Consider the following 16,664-nt stretch of genomic DNA (forward strand, 5'->3'; position numbering starts at 1 on the left):
ATTATTGCAGGGAAATAAATACAGTAACATAGAATATAGCCTGGAAATGCAACATTTAGCCTTTTTTTCACAATGCCTATATTCTATAGATTTGAACAATAGAGTGATTCTTTGTTCATAACAATTTTCTGTTTTACAACAGCTGACCCCCGGAACTATCCACACACAAACACACATTAAATACATAAATAAGCCACCATTCTGTCTGCTAATAGCCTCCATCTGTTATAAAACTGCGTTTTCCCTAAGGTCAAGGCAGTGGGATCCTTTGCACTATCAAGATCACTCTCTCCATCACAATCTTTTCTGGCTGCAAGATGTTGTGTTGATAACAATGATAATAAAGCTGGTAATATATATGCATATTTATGATCGAATATTGGAAAGCAACATAACATAGCTCATTTTCAAACATGCAGCCTCCACCCCCTACCCTCCTTCACATCCTTGCTGTTTCCCACATCATCATCTTTGTCCTCTGTCTCTCAGACCCTGGTCTTTTCCTGGAGAGCACTGATGCATAGGAAAGCAAGGTTCCGCTCTGTCACCCATCCAATCGGTATCAACCTCTCCCCCATACGTCAGCCAATCACTCGCTGTAGGTGGCCAATAAAGGAGGAGCCTGACGTGAAGGGTGGGGCGGGGGATGTGGTGTGTACGTGTGCTGGCTGGTTGTTCCTTGACTCAGGGGATATAAAGGATGCTTGGCTGCTCCAGGGATGGGGGAATATCACCGTAATGCCTGCGCTCTCTCCTCTTCAGCTGATGCATTTGCACATTTTGCTTGTTGTGATGCAGCAGGAAGATCAGAATGCTTTTCACTCATTCATTTAATCTTGGAACTGAGCAGTAGGGTTTGATGATGAATACTTTGATCGGATAGCGGTATCTGTGTACACACAGTGGTAGTTTAGATGATTTTTTTACAAGTGATGTTGCACTATCTCAGTTCTGAGATTTTTCCAATTGACTGTGACTGATAGTGACAATTTCTGCTTTTGTTTCTTGAGAGTTTTATTGGATTGATGCTTCATGGATTACAGTAAAGCTGTCGTAAGGAAATGACTTGTTATTATTTTTAAGCAGTATTTGTAAAAGAGAACAAAGAAAAGAATGGGTATAAAAGCAGAGTTTCTTTAGTCTCGTACACATTTTTCTGAGAGGAGGAAGTAATGCCATCTCTCCACCTGTGGAAGCCCCACAGCTTAATTTATTGATCACGTGTTTTGAGTTGTTTTGAGTACAGAGGGAGCAAAGACGATCTCAACTCATGTCCATCCACATTCTTTCTGCAGGACTTTGTAAGTATGATGCGATTTTACAAGGCTTGACGAAATCACTTTGAACTCTCTCGTTCATAAAAATCACTTTGAATTGCCTACCTGGATGTGTTTCACTTGGACACAATCTGCACAACAGTGTTTCGTATGAAGTCTGCTCTATACTTAGAATTAGTTCTCGACAGCATCTCAGTGGCCTATTTTTGGCCCACCAGCTAACTAATGAATGCATGTGAGTCATGTGGTCTCACTTCTGCTCCTGCAAAGGTTTGTGTTTACATGGCAGGGGGTGTAACCGCCAGAGAAACATGCAGCAGATCTGTTACGGGGTCGAGTAGTGCCAGTTCACCAGCAGTTGTCAACATAAAAGACAAATGACATACTACTTTACTCTTGAAGTGAAACCCTTTCTTCAGATCAAAAAGTGGAGCTATAAGCCTTTGATGATCCAGCTGGATTCTGGAGATGTGCTGTGGAGCATTTATTGAAAATAACTATAAAACTGGTAACATATCAGCAAAGGTAGTCTAACTCAAGACCTACAGGGTGATTGCAATTAATTATAGTATAGTATAGTATAGTATAGTATAGTATAGTGTCTATAGCAGTGAAATTAGTGGTGTGATTTATACTTAAATGCTTGCTAAGATTGAAATCTGAAGGCGTTCGCATCTTTATAACTGTGATTCACTTGACTACAAAAAAAAGAAAAAAAATGCTGTAAGCATTTATTATTTAGGCAGCTTGTCCATTTGGATTTATCTACAGCTGGATGACGGGAATATGAGGCCTGAAATGGTGAAAATGTTTCGCATAAAAATGTTGTGGTGAATTTACAGTAAGATGCCTGATTCTCATAGCAGAAAACCACATTATCTACAGATTTCCTTACCATTTATAAGTTGCCCTCTCAAGTGCTTGACTTGGCTGCTGAAGTGAGTAATGTGCTAAATTAACAACTCAGTGCTGCTGATTTGCTTTGATTTGCTGGAGAAAGCTGCGATTTATTTGAGGAACAAATTGTTGACCGTCGTTCAGAAAGTAAGCGCCACGACCGAGGGTGAAAGTGAGGGTGGAAATGTCAACGTGGTGGAAACTGCATCACCTCGTCATTTTTCTTTCAACTGTGTCCGGGTGCTACAGTGATTGGCTCTCTTGTCTCACAACAGAAGGGATTCCTGGTTGAAACCTGTGACTTTCTGTGTGGTGTTTGGATGTTCCCGCTGAGCCTGAGATGTGTTTGTGTTGTTTTCTTTCCACAGCTCAATGTTTGGCTGGACACAGTGAAAAAGTGTCAAACTCTCAAGTGGCTGCAGGTGTTTGAGTGTGTGTGTGTGTGTGTGTGTGTGTGTGTGTGTGTGTGTGTGTGTGTGTGTGTGTGTGTGTGTGTGTGTGTGTGTGTGTGTGTGTGTGTGTGTGTGTGTGTGGGAGAGAATGATGTCTCGGTGATACTCAGTTAGCCTTTAGATGAATGCATGGATGTACTGTTTTCTGCATTTAAAGAAAAATATGCTAATGAATTCATCATTTCATCAAGGTGGCTGCCATCGCTGTTTGAGTTTTTGAAGTCATCAATCTGCTATTCACAATGTGTTTGACATTTGAAATTTAAAAAAATATATGTGTCCTTGCAGCACTGAAATACATTTTTCAAGTATCTATCAGAAATCCCACCAATAATTCAGTAGATGCTCCACACTTGATTTTCTAAAGGGGATGGTTTGATCTCCCCATGCATATCTGTGTTACTGGCGAGTGTATTTAGTGACCCCTACTGCATGAGATGAAGAGTGCAGATAGTTTTGTTTGTCCTCCTTTCCCTCTTCATCTCTCTGTTACTGTCTTGTCTTTCACTTGCTGAATAATACTCTTGTAACTTGTATTTATGGTACATAGAGGTCACGTTATTTGCATTTCTTACAAAGGAGTCATGCCACGCATGACTACACACGGTCTCCTGTCCATATTTAGTCAGGGTGGAGTCCAGATCCAGATGTGGTTCTGTCTTGTTTGCATGGATTCATAAATGGCCGGAGGAGAGCAGATCGGGAGCAGACAAAAACCACCTTGAAACGCTGTTTGCTTCTCACATTTTCACAGTGTATGTCCCTGTTTGTCTCACCTATGTCTGTCTCCCTTTCATTGTCAACGCTCCCTCATTTTCAGATTCAAAACTAAGATACTTGTGAGCCTGAAGAAAATATGAAAATAAGTATGTTAGATTTCGAACAGCTCCACTGGTGTGAAATATTTCCCTCTGCAGAAACACTATTGTAAATCAATTGGCAGATTGCGAATTCACTCCCACCAGAGATCCTATAAGTTGTTAAAAAAAAAATTTCCATTGGAAAATAAAATGCTTTGTAAATAATTCGTACTGCATGTGGAATTTCTCTGACACTTTAAATCACATGCAACTTTTGTGCTCCTCTCACTGTCCCATTGGCCACTGCATTGGTTAATGGACACAAGCATGTGCGTACCCATGGCTATAAGTCAAATGTTCCATCAAATAGTCTTATCGCTCCTTGTTTTTCTAAGCCAGTTGTTTTGGGGCCTGTAATAACAATGGATAGCCATGGGAGCTGCCTCCTGGCATATAGAGGGGCTATGGAGCCACAGCCTGTAGTTTTCTGTCTGCAGTGTCTACTCAACAGGACATTGCTCTTTGTTGAGGACAAGTCTTGTGAAAATCTATTCACAGAGGGACGGAGAGGCAGGGAGGCAAGCAGGGTGGAGAGATGAGAAGGAGGAAGAGAATGGAAGGGAAGGGCAAGTAGACATAGAAGAATGGGAAAAGACCCAGATTAGAGGAAAACTTGAATGATGAAGATAACATGCAATAGATGGAATCAGGAGGAAATTGATCCTGAAAAATAATTTGAGTTGAGGAATAATTGCAGCAAATGCAAAGCAGCTGGATCAATGCATCAATGCATAGATGATCTTTACACAGACATTATGAAACGGCTCTACATATATGTCTTTTTTTGTGTGTCTTCCTCTGGGATCAGGCTTCAACTACTGAGCTCATAAACAGGAACTATTCTGGCTTTAGCAAGCTGGCAGCTGTGCTGGCACACACACACACACACACACACACACGCACACACACACACACACACGCACACACACACACACACACACACACACACACACACACACACACACACACACACACACACACACACACACACACACACACACACACACACACACACACACACACACACACACACACACACACACACACACACCTACCTACCTGAATGCCGTTAGGATATGAGGATGGCTTTGGTATGCTTGATTAATTAGTTGACACAGAAGCCACAGAACTTAATACTCTGTGTATCATTCAACACTTCATTGGAGTCATTCATTATAGTCGCTCTTTGTAAAAAAAAAAAAAAGAAACTCCCAGCTGTGTAGGTTGTACAGCCACTCTGGCATTGTTGCTTTCAAGCGACTTCCTGCTTTGTCACGTTTGTCTTCGTGACATCTTAAGGTAATCATGTGTTGATTGTGAATTTCATCCCTTTGGTTTGTAGAAGTAATTAATCCTATAATCAGCACTCAGCTGTCCCTCTGTTAGTGTTGCTGTCAGCTGAGGTCAGGCTTTGGCTGACCTGACAGTTCCTCCTTTTCTGTGGGATTGTTATTACTAAATGTCAGAGTGTTCTTAATGTACTCTACATAGTCTTTTATTCTATTTTCAGTTTGTTAACATAAATGTTTGTTTGATCATATTTAAATTGCACACAATAATCAGTTTTTTTATTTTATTTTTTAGCTTTTCCCCCTTATTTGTCTCATCTGTCTTCACGCCACTGCATTTTTGTATCTATAAACTTTTTAGGATATAATAAAGTAATCAGAATCAATCAAATATCAATACATTGCAGTATTTCTTAAAAAACAAGAACAAAAAAACGTGTTTTCCCACTTTAACGCTGGATTCATACTTATTTGCCTCATATCATCTGTCTGGCATTAGTTATATTTACATATTTCAGTTCAATGTTCAAACTGAAGTTGTAAATACAAAGTCAAGCAGACCAGAGGGTTTGACTTTTCAACTTTGGTTTGGACCATAGGACTTCACAACAGATTTGAACAGTATGTTGGTGCGTTCACACTTGTCATGTTTGGCTTGGTGAAAACGAACACACCAGTTCGGTTAAAGTCTGATTGGACAGACCAAACGGAGGTCGTAATTAATTTTTAGAGTGCTGCATTCCCACAGTTTATTTTCAATTCATGTGGATAGAATTCCTGGTGATTTTTTTGAAACTTTTCTAAGTTTTATTGGCTACTGTTGAGTTCTTAGCTGGTAAAAGTCTTACCACAATAATCCACCATGCATTGTGTTGTATTTAGCTCAGCACACCCCACCACAAGTGTGAACACTACCAATTTGGGTTTCGCTATGTCAAATTCTGTTTCTTTTCTTTTCTATTCTTTCTGATCTTCAACCAGTTTTGGCCGCAGACAAAATGTGAATTGCTGTGGTGATGATACTATGTCAGTTGAAGTAATTTTTTATCCACGTGATCTTAAGTGTTAAATGCCAAAATGTTGTAAAAATAAATGAGTGGAAACTTGTATTTCCTATGCCTCTATCTCCCCCACTGTTTGACGTCATTAGTTGGAATTTGAGCTGTTAGTAACGAATTAAGGACAAATTCACTGTTGTTTTAAGCACATTTTCTTCTTTTCTGCTCGTTCCTCTTTTTTTTTTTTTACTACAGTGGACCACTAAGGGACACGTCCAACTCTCTCCACTCTCTTTCTGCTTTTCTCTTGCTCCTCCTCTCTCTTCCTCTCTCCCCCGGTGTCCTGCTTGTCAAATGTTATTTAGTCTCACTGTGGTTTATTGGCTTGGTTTTCTTGTGCAGCAGGACAATCAGACGCTTTGGCTGGAGGAAACTGATGAATGGTCTACCCTGAGCCGTACAAAGAGCCCTCCTCTCTGCTTCATTGATGTGTTGATGCTGCTCAGTTGGCCGCCCAATGAGTTTGTACTGTATACCGTTGTGGGCTCGCAAACAGACAGATGCACATGAACGCTCGACACTGAATAGGACTGTTATTCTTCTTTATAGCTAACGTCCCTCTTGCAGTGACTGCTTCTCTTGTGGTGGTTCAGCTCTTTTCGCCTCTCACCCTAAACTACAGTAACAAACATGTGACATGGATGCAGTGTTTGATGGTCACTGAGGCTTCAGTGTGCTACCATGTTAACATAAAAATAAAATCAGAATCCACTTTCTGAATACATTTTATTTAAGTCATAATATTCCATTATACTGTATAGCAGGGGTCTCCAACCCTGATCTTCTATGGCCCCTGTCCTGCATGTTTTAGCTCTCGCCCAGTTGCAATGAGGGGCTCGTTATTGGGCTTTTTCACAACTTGGTGATGACATCATCATTAGATTCAGATATGCTGAGGTATGCAGGGAGAGAACTAAAACATGCAGGACAGGTGCCCTCGAAGACGAGGGTTGGAGACCCCTGCTGTATAGTATGCACTATCATAGACCCTCTCTGCTATTCTAAATACTAATGTGTACATTTTGGTACATCCATAATGTTATTTATGACCAACATGTTTCCACAATAATGCTTAAGTCAGCGTACTCATGATGTTGTCACCAGTTGTGTCGTACATCTGCATTTGCAACTCCAAAGACCTGACCTATCACCTACTCACTCATCTGTAAATATATCTTGTTACAGCTGACTCCCTCATCGCCCTTCGTCTCTCTTGCTGAGAGGTGACAATCCCTCGCAGTTATTTATTCCAACATGATCAGTCAGATATGTGACCTGGCCCGCTTGCATACACGCGTACTGCAGGACAGACTTCACTTTCCCTGCAGAGCAGACAGAAGAGAGGCTGTCAGCTTTTCACATACAAGGAAGAAATATATGAGGCTCAGTTATGTTCCGGAGTGAACGCTTGACTTTCGCTATATATTTTTAAATCAGAAACCTCAGTTTTAGGTTTTTCAAACTAACGGGATCACCGCTCTTTGAAGCTCCTATGAGTCTTCGGATTGTTATCTGTGACACCAAACATGGCGGGTCTGTCCATGTTGTTGCGTTACCTTGGCTTTCTCAGGGACAGAAGAGGTCGGCTGACTGCACAAACATGTCAGGGGGCTGACAAAGTTGGTAGGTGATCGAAGAAAGTGCTGTGCACAGAAAACCATAGATTTGATTGTAATCTGGAGGAGTTTTATAATTATAATGACTTTAATCGAGCCTGTGTTAAAGCATGTTGCATTAGAATCAGTTCTGTGATGAATTGCTTGCTGTAGTTTGAATGCTGATGCATGGTTAATCAATGTTTTACTGTTGAGCTGAGTTGAGCTGTGTGTCATGCCAAACCAATTTTGGAGCGTATCTTAATTTTCTTCCTAATTTATGAAAAATAATGGAAATCCCCTTTTTAGTTTTTTTTTCTCTCAGAGACACCAAAGAAGCTTAAATTCTCTTTCAGTGTAAACACTGAGTGAGCTTTTTAATTGCTTTCTCAACTGAGAGCATGTTGGCTCCCGATCAGACAACACTTTGGATTGATATCCATGAGTATTTCAATTCAGCTTCTGCTCAGAATGTGGGGAAAATATTCAGTAACTTGGTTTTCATGAATCTATAAACAGATGCTGCTGTTTCCATATTTTCAAGTTATATTGAGTTGAAGTTGGTGCAAACAGTCAACTGCTTTTCACATTACTTCTTTATGAATTAATGAGTTATCAGCATCAGCTTGCCTCACTAAATGGTTTGTTTGATTTTAGGATTGTAGCTCGACCCACCCATCTATTTTCTATACCGATTTTTTTTTCCAGTCTATAGTTGCAAAAGGTTTGAACTTATCTTATCCAATACTGGGTTGAAGGGGACACTCAGGACAGTTTAAGACGCCCAGTGCCTCATGGAGTGTTAGCAAAAAAAACCAAACATGTATGATAAAATTTCTATTAGGGTCTGCAGGTGGTCCAGTGGAGGACTCACAGTGACACAGAGTCTTGAGTATTAGAGAGAAGATTACATCCAATCATTATTAAAGCCTATTTCACCCTGAAATCCACTAATGACAACTGTTTGGCTGGCTTAACTTTTTGCCTTGTGTGTCGCTACTTGGGCTCAAAGGGAGGGGAGGACTTTTTAATGCAAAGCAGTACTTGTTACTAAATCTTGTGGAGGGAGGGGTTAATAGCAGGGGGGGGGGGGGGGGGGGTGCACGCAGCAGAAAAACCAGTTGGTGAAGGCAAAAAGGAGCTGGCAGAGTCTCTGGCTTTCTGCCGCTCAGTGGGTGGTGGGGCGTTGACCAACCATGGCATGGCTCTTGTTCAGTTGTCTCTTCGTCATACGACAATGGTGCTGTTAGAAAGCGACAACTCGCAGGGCGATTACCACTGGAAACATGCATCGGGTATAGCTTAGGCCTGGATTGGTGGAAACGGTTTGTTGTTGGTTTTGGTTGACAATGGCAGTGCTGGATAACCACAGCTGGCAATACGCCCAGGCTGGAAAAACCTTGATCAGACTATCAGGTACAGTATTCTTTGTGTATTTTGTTGTGTTTGTCAACATTTGGGATTTCATTCTCGCTACAGAAATGAGAAGATTTCATAAAAAAAAAAAAAAGTACATCGTAAATATATTCATGGACCTTTTTGGTGTTTTTATCGCCTTGCATTTCATATTCAGCTGTAAATTGAGACATACATTTATGTATGTAAGTGTTTTAAACACAGATTTTATATGTTTAAAACTGTGGAAATGACATGTAGGGGTCAATCTATTTTTTATTTTGTGACATTTGCATGCATGGAATATTCCATATGATTTTTTTTTTGCTTAAATATTATATTATAATAGTAATTTGTGACCACTGCTTACATTTCATCAAAACACATATTATCAATATTCCTGGCAGCTTTATTTTAGTTTCACTTTTGCAAACAATCTTTGAAACATAGTTAATGCCTTCAGGATAGCTATGGCTGCAGGCTGAGGTGAACGAGTTTGTGAATTCTGGTTGAGAGAGCAATATAACAAAACTGGAATTCTGGATTAACTCACATCATTTCCTATTCAGAAAGTGTATATACTCTTTCAAAAGAAATACTTTCATTGTGATAAGAGCAAAAGCTGTATCGTAGCAATACGATTGAAGAGTGGCGAGAGAAGGATTGAAGTTTTCAACTTTATGGGAATACTTGTGGCATTGTGTAAAAAGAACAATTGACCCTTTCAATCAATGTTGCTGAGGTTTCTCTCCTTCTCACCTTTTTTACTCTTGTGCAATATATCTGACACAAAACATTCTTGTTTATAGTGTTGGCATTCATTATGATCATTATGTGAATCAGTTCTATGTATGTAAGTGTTTTAAACACAGATTTTATATGTTTAAAACTGTGGAAATGACATGTAGGGGTCAATCTTTGTGTCTTGTATCTGATCTGACCTTATTTATCTCATTTTGTGTCTGATGCAGTAGTCATGTCAATCATCCAACAGCAGCGTGGGCACAGTTCTTTTTGAGAATAAAGAAAAACATTACGATGTTAACACATTATGACTCTGCATGCAGCCATGAAACGGCTTTGACTTTGTCCTCTGGGTACCGACTGAATGGGGGGTTGATTGACAACACTGACAACAGCTCAGATTTCAGGGGTCTGTGGGCAACTGTAAAGCGGCATTATTGTGCAACTCAATATATACTTGACTGTGACTTCATGTATAAGGTGCCCTCTTTCCACTTTAGAAAATGGGTCATTGTGCTCAGCTTGTATTGTGCCGCATAGACACAACTCTCTTTTACATACAGTAACATATAAATAGTAAGAACTGTGTGTTGAAAGATACCATGCCAGATCAATTTAGTCAATGTTCCCTGGCTTACGATGAATTCAGTACCATGTCTGAACAGTTTACAAGTCTGCACAACGACAGCCTGCCCACCACAGTACCTGTTGCCAGATGCTGAGACAGATTGACCAAGACTGCTGGCTCAAGTCTTTCACAGGTGGGATTTAAAACTGCCCATAAGGAAGCTAAACTATGAGCCAAGTATTGTCCCCAACATTAAACTGGACTAAGCCGCCGAAACATTCTTGATTAGGTGGCCAGAAGGTTCAGCAGGCCTCACACTTACTGAGAACGGAAGTCTTTATTTTCATGCCGTCTTGCTCAGTCAGAGGAGTTCACACAGGACTGCAGGTGTCTGAGGAGATGACGACTCGGAGGCGATTAGGAGGAATAGTGCTATTTGTCACCAGGAGTGCGCAGCAGAATGAGATCACAAGACCAGCGGAGGGAGGATTTATAAAGCCTCTGGCTGTTTGCCAAGACCTGCGACAAAGATCAACCTCATAGGTTCAGGTGGTGATGACAATGCATTCATTTGACTTGTCATTTTAAGATTTTAGTCTCATGCAAAATGGCATAAAATGTTCACCTTAATTGAAAGATCAATAGAAAATCTTGAGAAGTATCATGCTGTCATGTACCATCCTGGTAGAATATGTTCAGGGAAATGAAAACATTGCAGTGACTAATCAAGCGCTCAGACTTGAATTGAATTGAATCTTTAAGTTCTATCATTGTTGATGTCTTATTTTTTAGGTCTCACAGGAGGAATTGCTATGACTCTGCTGTTGTATAAAGGCTGGCTACAGAATGTGGGAGATGTTGGGTAATAATGACACAGAAAGTGCTTTCAGTCATAGCATCGCCCTGCCTGTGGTATTTTTCACACTGACTATAGCACTCAAAGGTTTATTCTGAATTTATATTGACTTATTCTAGCACGTACTTCTTATTATATCACTGACCTGAAACTATATAACTAAACCTAATGATTAACACCCTCTTCCCCCAACACTCCTAAAAATGTTTTGTGCCTTTTAACGAAGAGGCGATGGCAGTATAAGTTTGAGAACAAATGCTCTAGTGTGTGCACAAACAACCCCCCCATAAAAACAGCAAGCATTAAGTACTGGCAAATGATACAGTGGGTTGCCAATAGTGAGGCCTTGGGGAACACTAAGCATGTCATGTCAGCCAATAGTCTCCGCAAAAGAAAGGACAGACTGGATGGAGAAATAAAGTGGTAAGACGTCACACAAGAGATGAGAAACAAAGAGGGGAAAAAAGGTTATTTATAAATAATACAGGGAGGTGAGGTTGTTATTCAGACTCAGTGAGTTGTGAAAGAAATGGAGAAACAGCTGTAGCATCATAATATGAACACATCCCTCAAGTTGTATTCTACACCAGATAACAATTGAAAACACCACACACAATGTACTTATTTGTGCATCGTTCATTCAAACTCCAGCTTCAAATGTGCCTGTTTATATGTGCATGTCTCATCTGCGTATTATCGTAACTCCTTCGTGATGTGTGTCTTTCTTGCGTGAGACTGCTTCAATGTGAGCTCACAGATGTGACCACAGTAGTTTATTATGCCACAGAGAAACTTTGATTTCACAGAAATCTCAGTGAACATGAGAGACTGCTGACCATTGTTTTTCTTTGCATTTCCCCCTAACTGCTAAATCTGAGGTAGATGAAGGGTGGGCCGCTCTTGGAATGCATCAGGGAACTTCAGCGGTAGAGCAGCCAAAGGGAAAAAAAACTGGGAGACAGGAAAATGCCCTTTTCCCAGTACTATGTGTGCCATTTAATTTTTTTTATCATATAATCATGATTAAATAAAAGGAAGTGATTGTTGAAAGGGTTTTGAATTTTACAACACATTTTTGGGTGTATGAAAGCGCTAACAAATCAAATGTATTTGTATTATTGTTGTTGTTGTTGTTGTTGTTGTTATTATTATTATTATGACAACATATTTTTTGTTATTACCTATGTTATATATAGTGTTATGGATAACAACTGTTAACAATATATATGAAACATTAAGAAATCCTTCATTAATCCAAAGATTATTGCTTGTTGTCAGACATAAAATTGTCCTGCAGAGAGGTTGGAGGCTTTTGAATATGGTTTATAAACCTCAGTCTCTCCTTTATACTGGATGGTGAGCTGATGTTTTGTATGCTTCCCATAAGGGCTAGTTTATTATTTACAATTGTCAAATGGTGGTCACTGGTTAAATGTAACCTTTTCGCTTTTGTTAAAAATGATATGGGACAGTAGATGTGGATATATGAGACAGATGATTCATAAATATTATGAACATTATTCTGAACATTCTGCCTCATTGTGAGAACTGCACACTAGTTATCCACCTACTTATTTCCAGTGGTTCTGACTTATTCATGGGCTTTTCTGCTGTGCTTTGGGGTTATATCCAGGTCGAGGGGTTGCGGTAGGAGCAAAGTGTTATTTTTGCTGTAAGCCACACTGTAACAACAATATGAGAAACCTGATGAAAGTTGAACTCACCACAGTCCCCAGGCCCCCTGCCAGTTTTGCATGAAGGTCACAGAACTGGAGTAGAGCAGAGTGGAGGAAGAAGTGGCTTTGTGTGTGTTAGAGGGGGAAAGAGAAGCTGTTTCATGTCAATGCATGTGTGAATAAAATGCAGGGGAAAGGATATACAGATGAAGAGACAGAATTTAGAGAGGCAGAGTAAGAGAGTTGGAGCCCCCAGTTGTTTGTATCATCAGCCTGTTGCAATGGGGCTGCACACGCTCACAGTTGTTGTCGTTGAGGTTGTCACTCAGGGGAGGAGATGGCTGCAACAATCTACCCTTGAGGCCAGGCCCTACATTTACACTGCGCCTGCAGCGCGAAGGGGAACGATGGCATGATATCCTTACACGCCAGGGAGCTGAGCAGAAATAGTTTGTAACCTGGCATCTTCATAAGGCAGATACATGATAAATATAGACTGTGTGTAAGTGGATGCTGTAACAGGTTGTTGTATAAAACTGAAAAAAAAGTTCTTATGAGTCAAAGTTGGATGAGTCAAGGTTGGACCAGTCAGATGGCATGGATGTTTGAGAAAGAATTGGCTTTTTAAAAAAAAATTTTTTTTTAAACCTCTTGAAAAAGAACTTCCTGTGTTTCTAACCACAATTGTCAAACAAAGTTGGCTCTACAGCACTGACTGCCCAAACACAAAACACTGCAAACAGGATACAGGTTGGTAACCCACTTTGAATGCCAGCTTTGGAGATTCTAACTACAGCACTGCCCAGAAAGCCTCGTGTAGAGGACACTGCTGTTTCTCTTCTCAGAATGAAATGTTGATTTTATCTTGTGTCAAAGTAAATTCCCTCAAGGCTCTGCTTTGGCCTGTGCCCTGTTTTTTTTGTGCCTGGGATGTCTTAACTTTTACCCAAAATAATTGTAAAGTGGCACATCCCTCTCTCCGAGGAAGAGCTATTCTAGGAGGAAGTCAGTCACAGTCTTTCACAGAAGCACACTTCATATGCACAAGTTGAAGTACACAAACAGAAGTTTAACATTACAGGTCAGGTTACAAACAAAATGGGTAGAAATGAGGGACAGGCTGATTTTTACACTCACTGGTATAAAAATGGGTTTTCAAACACATCTGACCATCAGAGTAGTACCGTTTTGTGTGTTACAAGCAGAAAAAGATTAAAGGATGTGAGTGAGCTTCACAATAAGATTGACAAGGGTGCAGACAGCTTGGTTATAGCAATTCCCAAACTGCAGATTTTGTGGGGCCAGTGATGTGTAGTAGTTGGCATCTATCAAAAGCAGTTTGACCAAAAAGATTTTCACCAGCGACAAGGTCATAGGAAACTTTGGCTCATTGATGCATGGAGGGAGCAAATGTTGACCCATGTAGTTTGACTCAATAGACGAGCCTAAAAGCCAATATTCTGGTGTCAGCTTCACAGTTCTCGTGGCATCCATGTGTTGACGGGTCAGGGATGTTTTGGCAGTAACACCATTGGTCATAATGTTATGGCTGATAGTTACATATTGGCTGAATAAATCAATCTGCTCCCATTTCCTTGGTTTCATGCATTGATCCCCAAAAGCCGCCTTATTCCCAAACTGAGTCCATCAGTCAGCACAGACTGAGCCAAACCATGCTGAGTGGCGTTACAAATGTCTCTGGGTTCTCTTTTTACACCGACTCATAGTAGGGTTCACATACCGGGCTCTGGCCCAGAGCTGGAGTATAAAAGCACCATCTGAAATCCATCACAGTCAAAAGCAATGTAAATCTATGTATACAGTAGAGAGCAAAACTCAAAACCTCTTGCATATATATAACAGTGATTATACAGTATGGATGAGATGCACAGTTTTGTCCTTGTTTAGACAATTACTGTTGACCTGCCAAATGCTGGCAGCACAATATTGGTTTAACTTTTTTTTTTGCGATTTTATCTCTGGTTGCTGGAATGGATGTCATCAAGTTTGCTCCGGGACACGGGCTTGGGGAATTGTATTATAATACTGCTGCAGCATTACGTAGCAGGTCCAGTCTGTTCAGCTTTACTACAAATACAGCCCAGCTTGTAATTGCTTTGGATTTGAGGTTACGAGGTGCCAGCGGATCGGCATCATGTGGCATGCCAAGCTGTGCAGATGTACCATGCAAAGTCTAGCCTGTGGTCTAAATGACTGGAATCAAATGGAATGAGCCTGTTCACTTTTGGGAAAGAAGACACAAAAATATGCAGCTGGAGCTAATTTTAGGTTATGACTTGGGGTTATAGTGTTTGTACATGAGCAAAGGTGGAAAGCTTTTATTCCTACATGTGTTACACATTCTTGGTGCATTGTTTCCTCACTCCATGCCAATGATGTAATCCAGAAACAAATCTACAATGACGCTTTGATGGAAGGATGTTATCGGTATGTGGCATGAAGAGTTGTTAACAACAAAGATAATCTGGTTTGTAGTAGTAGGTTTTTTTATATTAGCATGTGTGTTTCCAGCTGAGAGTCAGGACGGCATGCGGAAATGGATTAGCTCAACCTTTGTGTAACATCCTGTTAACCCACTTCTTCTGCACAGCTATGGGAATGTACAGATTTAAGGATCTGTGTCCCTACCTCTTGGTCTGTGTTTGCTTCCAAAATTCACGCAGAGCAAAAGGAGTGAAAATGCAGTGTACTCGCTGCATAGGAAATATTTTCACAGTGACTTTGGAATCAGGCTTTGCAAAATCAAAGACTGAGAAATCGCTTTAAAACCAAGCATGAAACTGTTTCCTCCCACGTGTGAGCTCAGCCAGTTTGTCTTGAAGTCAAATGTAAGCTGCAATTTAGCATCTTCACCTCTGTATTCTGTGGTTCTCTGTATTACTAGAATATATCGCTGTAAAACCCAAAGGAATTGCTGACCTTTGGAGCCATGCTGCTACACCTATAAGCCAAAAACAGTTTGATTTAGGACCAAAATGTAACCTAAGATTGGACTTCACTGTCGAGAGAGAGAGAGAGAGAGAGAGAGAGAGAGAGCGAGAGAGAGAGAGAGAGAGAGAGAGAGGCATGTGATTTCCCATGTTTGCCCTCTCTCAACATGCACGTACGTCATGACAGACCGCCGTACATTGCTCATTCCAAAATAATCTTGTGAATTGGATCCTCATATCTCAGTGTTATCGCCTCGTAATACTTCACAATATGTATATCACACATGTGTCAACAGGGTGGGATTTTGTGGGAAAGAAAAAGTGGAATATATCCTTTCTGCATGTATTCCTCCATCTGCTAAATCTTATTTAACCATAGGTGTGGACATAAAGTGGATATCCCACTTCATTGCCACTATACCAGCAGACCCAACAAAAGAACACATGTCAATTAATGTGTGTTTTTTTTTTTTAAGTAAAGCACTGTAAATGCACAGACATTGATGGTGAAACCCAATTAACTTTGATGCTATTAATGGGCCTCATGTTTCTGGCTGGTGTTCCTGTATTTCCATGCCAAAAAACCCTCTGATTAGATTTATGGTGATGAAATGTACCGCAAGAAGCTTGCTAGAGGATTTTACAGTGAAAAGTTGGATACATCTCTATACAAAACCTTGCAGTCATTGGACATCTTTGAATTCTTACATTCGCCTGTTTTATTAAATAATCACACTGCTAACTCCACTCATTGTTTGTGTCAAATCTCTCCCTATAAGATAAAACTACACACTGAGGTGATGCCTTTTTCTCTCATTTCCTGACATGAATTGTAAAATATTTAATAAATACAACAACTACTCTGTCAGAAAAAAAAATAATGCTATGCATTTCCACTAATTCCCCAGGGCACAGAGTGCAGGCTGTCACTAGAATGGATTGCTCTCATTCTAAGTTTGTTATGAGCAAGCAGTCTGTGATTGAGAAGCTTTATTTAATGCTCAGCAGACTTGGAAATGTGGGCAGTGAAGGGAGGAGATTGTTGC

The 16,664-nt window shown here is 40.4% G+C and overlaps 1 protein-coding gene across 2 annotated transcripts in view; it reads left to right on the forward strand.

Annotated features, from left to right (window-relative positions):
• triob (trio Rho guanine nucleotide exchange factor b) overlaps positions 1–16,664 on the forward strand; it is a 98,994-nt gene that overhangs the window by 16,157 nt on the left and 66,173 nt on the right. The window contains exon 1 of one of the 2 annotated variants that reach the window (XM_080500617.1): positions 7,221–7,456. The exons of the other annotated variant lie outside the window; for it this stretch is intronic. Within the exon in view, the coding sequence (XP_080356743.1) occupies positions 7,360–7,456 (97 nt within the window). The 5' untranslated portion in view covers positions 7,221–7,359. Of the gene's footprint in view, positions 1–7,220; positions 7,457–16,664 lie in introns of those variants that run through there. 2 annotated transcript variants of the gene reach the window in all.

This window comes from Blennius ocellaris, assembly GCF_963422515.1.
Source record: "Blennius ocellaris genome assembly, chromosome: 8".
Classification (NCBI taxonomy): Eukaryota; Metazoa; Chordata; class Actinopteri; order Blenniiformes; family Blenniidae; genus Blennius; species Blennius ocellaris.